This window comes from Eumetopias jubatus, unplaced genomic scaffold (genome assembly GCF_037043125.1).
Source record: "Eumetopias jubatus isolate StellerSeaLion01/CBP00866 unplaced genomic scaffold, mEumJub1_p1.0 scaffold_5, whole genome shotgun sequence".
Classification (NCBI taxonomy): domain Eukaryota; kingdom Metazoa; phylum Chordata; class Mammalia; order Carnivora; family Otariidae; genus Eumetopias; species Eumetopias jubatus.
In genome coordinates, this window is record NW_028274811.1 from 106,888,447 (window position 1) to 106,894,446 (window position 6,000).

General features: G+C 40.5%; 1 protein-coding gene across 1 annotated transcript in view; it reads right to left on the bottom strand.

Moving 5' to 3' along the window:
- Positions 1-4,956, bottom strand: part of SGCD (sarcoglycan delta) — a 360,172-nt gene extending 355,216 nt beyond the window's left edge. The window contains exon 1 of the mRNA XM_028106674.2: positions 4,768-4,956. Coding sequence (XP_027962475.1) covers positions 4,768-4,956 — 189 coding nt within the window. The remainder of the gene's footprint in view (positions 1-4,767) is intronic.
- Positions 4,957-6,000: the final 1,044 nt, after the last annotated feature.

A 6,000-nucleotide genomic window follows, 5' to 3' on the forward strand; every position in this document is an offset into this window, starting at 1 on the left:
CTGGCAATGGGTTAGGGCTACAAATATAAATAGAGCATAAGCCCTGCTCCTGAGAAGTCCCTGGCATGGTTAGGGCCACACAGCTGTGTCAGGCAACCTCACTATCCGCTTTGATTCCATCATCTGCAAAATGAGGGTATCTGATGAGGTGATTCCTAAGCTTCTCTTTTGTCTAACAATGAATGACTTCACACTCAACTGGGCTAAGAGATCATACCATCTATTGATAATTCCCAAGGCTTTTAAATTTTATTACTTAATAAGCAATTGTGCTAAATGATACTGTAGATGATCAATATGCAATATTTGGGGAGGTCTTCGAGGCCACATTATTTGGACTGGGGGTGCTAGAATGTGTTGGCAGCTGCAGCCGCCCTCTAAGGAGTGAGATCACACAAGGTCAAGGCAAAGCCCAAAAGATGAAACCATAGTGTTCCAAAAGGAAGATACCTTAAAGTCTTAAAGACACCTAGTTTAATGTGTTCATTTCCATATGGAGTCTCAGAGAAAAAAGGTGATATAGTTCATGGCCAGCCAGGCATCTAGTTCCTTGACATTAGACTTTTTTTTTTTTTTTTAAGTAAGCTCTACGCCAAACGTGGGGCTTGAACTCACAACCTTGAGAGCAAGAGTCACACACTCCATGGACTAAGCCGGCCAACACCCCCCACCCCTCCCATGCTAGGACTACTGCCCCACAATATATCACAATGGCTAAGAGACCAGGCTCCAGAACCAGACTGCTTGGAATCAAATCTTTACTCTGCCACCTTAGAGCTATGTGATCACAAATCAAGTTATTGAGCTTCTCCCCATCCTTGTCAGGTTGGTACCACAATATTACCTACTCGCATAAGGATTAAGTTAGATAATACTTATAAAATGCAGCAGCATAGTGCCTGGCATAAAATAAGCCTTCAAAAAGTTACGATGGCAATGATGATAGCAAACACTAACATAACTTACTATGTGCCAAGCTCCATTCTAAATAGTTTATACTCATCATCTCATGTACTCTTCAAAACAATCCTATAAATTGGCAGGTACTGCTATTATTCCCAGGAAACCACAGCACAGAGGGGCTGAGGAACTTGACAAAATAAGTAGCAGAAGCCAGATCTGTAGGTAGAGCATCCATCTCCAGAGTCTGAGCCCTTAACCATGACACTATGGTGTAGGGTATCTCATGACTTTCTGTTGCCAATATCAAGTCTTCCTACGGGTCAGAGGCTGCCATAAATGCTCAACACAAATTAACTCACTGAGTCTCCATGTCACCCTATGGCATAGAAATTATTACTAAGTTTATATTAAATGTTTACATGAATACAACAAGGGGATAAAACAGAAGGCTGAGACCGTGGAGGGAGAGGGTCAACAGATACAGTGCAAAGAGAAATGACACGAGGACTGAACATTCATAACTATCAGGGAACTACTCTATGCAGAAAATGTCAATGGCTATTTCAGATGGAAGGGACATGTGTGATCAGATTAGAGACGGTGGGCTGGCCACAAAGACGGCCAGCCTTGTGGCAGCTGAATGGTTTTGTTGAAGAGCTGGATCCTTAGAGCAATTAAGGGGAGGAGTACAGTGTAGTGGGAAGGGGTGGGCTTTGAAATCAAACACTAGCTCTTTTATTTATTAGCTGTGTGTCCTTCAGCATGTCATTTAACTTCTCTGAGCATTTTTTTTTAAATTAAAATGGAGATAATACCTAATTTATAAAGTTGTGAAAATTAAATGAGAGATATTTTAAGGGTCAAGCACAGGGACTAACAGAATACACTAAGAGACAAAACATTTAGCAAATAGCAGTCCCCCTGTACAGCACAATGTGTGATTAACCAGGATAGTTTGAATTACGAGGGTTCACAGGATAGGGAAACTACACACTCCTCCATGTATGGCAAAATTGAGAACCGAAGTGTCATCTTGCTCTCCTGCCTATGAACACCAGAATATTCTGTGAAGAGCACAGGAGAGCAAAATCATTTGTCTTCTGATTTACCTATGGGACCAAGAAAACTTGGTTGGCTATTTGTCCAGATTGCTCTAATGGAAGGGCTCTTCCAGCCTCTATCCTTGGGGATGGCACAGAACACAAGTCTGACCACAAAGTAAAATTCTGGATATCCGATCTTGGATAGGTTGCCAAGTCCTCCCAAGTACTTTCATATGACATCATTCTCTCGGTTCATTATTACCCAGAGGGCTTGATTATGCCATGAACTTTCCCAAATTGCAAATTATTGAAAATCCCAGATGTAAAAAAAAAAAAAAAACACTCTTTTCTGTTGACAATATTTTAAATTCCCTGCATAAAATGCTTAACTGTTATCCCATTGATTTCCTTGCTCTTTTCACCCGACATACTCCAATATAAAATTGGTTAATACCTTATTCTTTCTGAAGATCTTCACATCAGTAAATTACTATTTATGGAATAGAATTATAATTCTAAAAGAATATGTTTTATACTGTGACTGATGGAAAAACATGCTTTTCGCTTGCAGGGAAAGATCAATTTTCTGACACTTCAGCTCTATTTGCTCAAATGCATTACGATTATAAAGCACCAATTATGGCTAATAATGGCATTATTCTCACCTCAGTAAGTATTTGGTTTGGTAAAGCTTTAAGAACTCTCAACTTTGGCAATCAATTTAACTACAGGAAGTAGCCTATTTCAAATAGATTACTACCTTACTGTCATATGGCTCCCCAAGCTCACATACAATCAAAGTGAATTGTCACTCAATATACATTTACATATATCCCTCACTATTAAGCTTGCTAATTAAGACACACTCTAGAAGCCACAGTTGTACGATATCACAGTTTTCAAGATTTGAGTTCATATTCTCCACCACACTTACCCCCAAATCTTTCAGGTTCTATAACTTAACTTCACATGAGATTAGGTAAAAATCACAGAAATAGCCCAAATAAGGGCGCTTAGCAGGTCCATGAGTTCCAGCTAAGTTCGGATGGGAAAGTAATGAATTCTATCTTGCTTTTTGGACCCCACCATTAAACTATCTCACCAGCCAGACCCTGGCAATGTTCCAGAATTTCTTCCAGTCCTTCATCTCCTATATCCTAGTTGAGGTACGCCAACACCATCTTTTAAATAAATGTCTTTTACATCTTTATTCTCCATTCTACTGCCCTCGCTTTGGTCTTCTCTTAATACTGCAAAACAAAAGCTTTTCCACTTTATAAGTTCATGAAACAAAAAATAAAAACATCACAGGGGCACCTGGGTGGCTCAACCCGTTACACAGCCAGATCTTGATTTTGGCTCAGGTCATGATCTTGGGGGTCCTGGGATCAAGCCCTGTGTAGGGCTCTGTGCTCAGTGGGGAGGCTGCCTGAAGATTCTCTCTCTCCCTCTCCCTCTGCCCCTCCCCCCACTCGTGCACACACACTCTCTCTCTGAAATAAATAAATCTTTAAAAAAATAATAAATGAAAAATAAAAACATCACAGAACATGCACATCAACAGATGGCAATTGTGGTCCCTTGGATTTAGCACCATATGGACTCTGGACACCTCTTAGAGCCATAAGCTCTAAAAAGATGCAGCTCTCACTCTTTTCAAAGTTAGTCCGTCTGTGAAACACAGGGAAAAATTATTCTTCAGGGTGATGAGTATAATAAGAAATAGATAAATGGGGCTACAGGAGGATCAAAGGTTTTACCAGGCAGCTATAGGAACATCAAGATGATGGAGAAAAGCAGCCTAAGCAGAAGATATTGCTCCCGCAAAGGCAGGGAAGCACAACCACGCAGAGTGGGTTAAGGCTAAAAATGAACTTTACAATCCAGAAAAGGCAAAAAATACACTATCCTACTGGGGAGTTACACATGAAAAGCCTTCCTGTTAATTGTATCATGGTCACATTTCTTTATCAAGCAGGATTTATTTTTATTGGCAATCTAATTGTTTACTTTTGATGTCACAAGAAACAAAAGTAATCTCAGGGCAGCAGCTTACTACCCACTATGCGTTCATTAAAAGTGAAAGTACTTACACTGCCAGAATCTCTCAGGATAACTCCAGAAATCATATTTCCAGAATTTTCTTTTCGTTTAAACTTTAATAAGTAAATGTTCAATGTGCATAGTGTCCCTAACTACCAATAACAAGAATTTCTTCAAAGAAGCATAAACACAAATTCTTAAAAAAAAATAAAGTGAAGCATAGCTCCCCTCCCGTCATTTCCATCCTGCTCAGGCAGCGGCAAAGAAAACTGGCCTCCTGAAAATCAAGGAGAACCTCAATTAACCAGAGCAATGGGCTACGAGGTATATATAGACAGTTAAAACTCTCAGATAATCCACAAAGCCTTATTCTACTCAGATATTGCTACCCTCTACCTCACAAACCCTTTAACAATCACTACCAAAATTTGGGAAAACTCAGTACTTTGAACTTGGCCCATATTTCTTCCTGCATCATTTACTCAAAGGGCTTGGAAACTCCAGGAGACGGAAACACAGTTATCAAAATGGAGGGAAAGCATACAAGAGACTGCAAGGGAGGGAAACGACTCTAACTTGGACTCCCAGCCACTGAGGAGTAGAGATGAGACAGAGGCAGATCCCCACACATAATCTGAACAGCAATACTTTTTAACCAAATGCCAGGCTGCAAGACATTTTGAATCCTACTACCCCCACTTTTCCACATTCCTTCTTCTTGCTTCACGCTTTCCCTTCCCCCAAGAAGGGCTAAAGGAACGTGTGTTTTTTTACTTACAATTGTGAAGTTCATGACTTTGAGAATCCAGATGGTCATGGCCAAGTTCACCAGTATTAAAATCATCAGGAGTAGGACAAAGAAATACAGGCACCTTTTCCGCCAGCCATAAATGCCCACCTTGTATACCTGTGGCCCCTCGGAGCTGGGCATGGTGCTCCGGTGGTGTGTGTATTGTTCCTGAGGCATCTGAAATACACGAGGCGAGAGAGAAGCACTCACATTAAACTGCTGAGAGGGGGAAAAAAAAGAAAAGAAAAAAAAATCAACTGATGAAGAGATATGGCTGGCTGCTATCTGTACGTTTCCACCCTCCTGACAACTCCAAAAATCTGCTTCCTCCGGGCAAAAGTGGCTCCTGCGGATGCCGTATGAGTCCCCTCATTTTATGCAGCCATCTCTCGTGATGTAACTGAGACATCCACAGGCACACACACCCTGGGAGGAACAGGACCCCTAGGAAGCCATTTTCCAAATGACTCCTAGAATTCCAGCATCTTTGTGAGGGAGATACTCAACCACCTACCCAAGTCCTGAGGGTACAACTGAGAATTTGTGTAAGAAAATAAATGAACCTCAGCAGTCCATCGTGGTGGTATGATAAATACTCTTCAGGCAATTTATTTGGGGGGTAAAATGATCTCAAATGCAATCATCCTGTACTGCCAGAAAGTCAGGGGGAAAAGTAACAATTTTCATCTTCCCCCCCTACTTCAGAATTCAAAGGGATGTTGATGGGCACAGATTAAGCCTCACTGGACTCAGGAGTCTTCAAGTGATAGCCTATGCTTAAATGCCTCCCTTGACAGAAACCTCATCACATGCTGACTTAGTCCTGAGGAGTTACACAATCCCAATTGTGGCCAACTTACTTATTTATTATTTTTAATCAACTCACTTATTTAATAAACATAAAGGAGGCTCAAAGTCAAGGAAGATGTGGGTATGCCTTCCAGGAGCTTCCAGGCTAATAGGAGGAATGAACTCCTTAAACAGTGATTATAGTACAGCGAGGTAAGTTAGAAAAATATTTGTCATTAATCCCCCTTAAAGTAAGGAAGCTTTCCCTAATCCCTGCTGTTGACAAAATGTTCTTTATACTAGCACTACTAATTAGGTGTCAACACAAATCTAAGTAAACTTATCACTTCCATAAAACTCTAAAGCCAAAATAAATTTTTAAAATTAAATACAAACATATCTACGAACGTGTATCATTCAAAATGGGCAAAT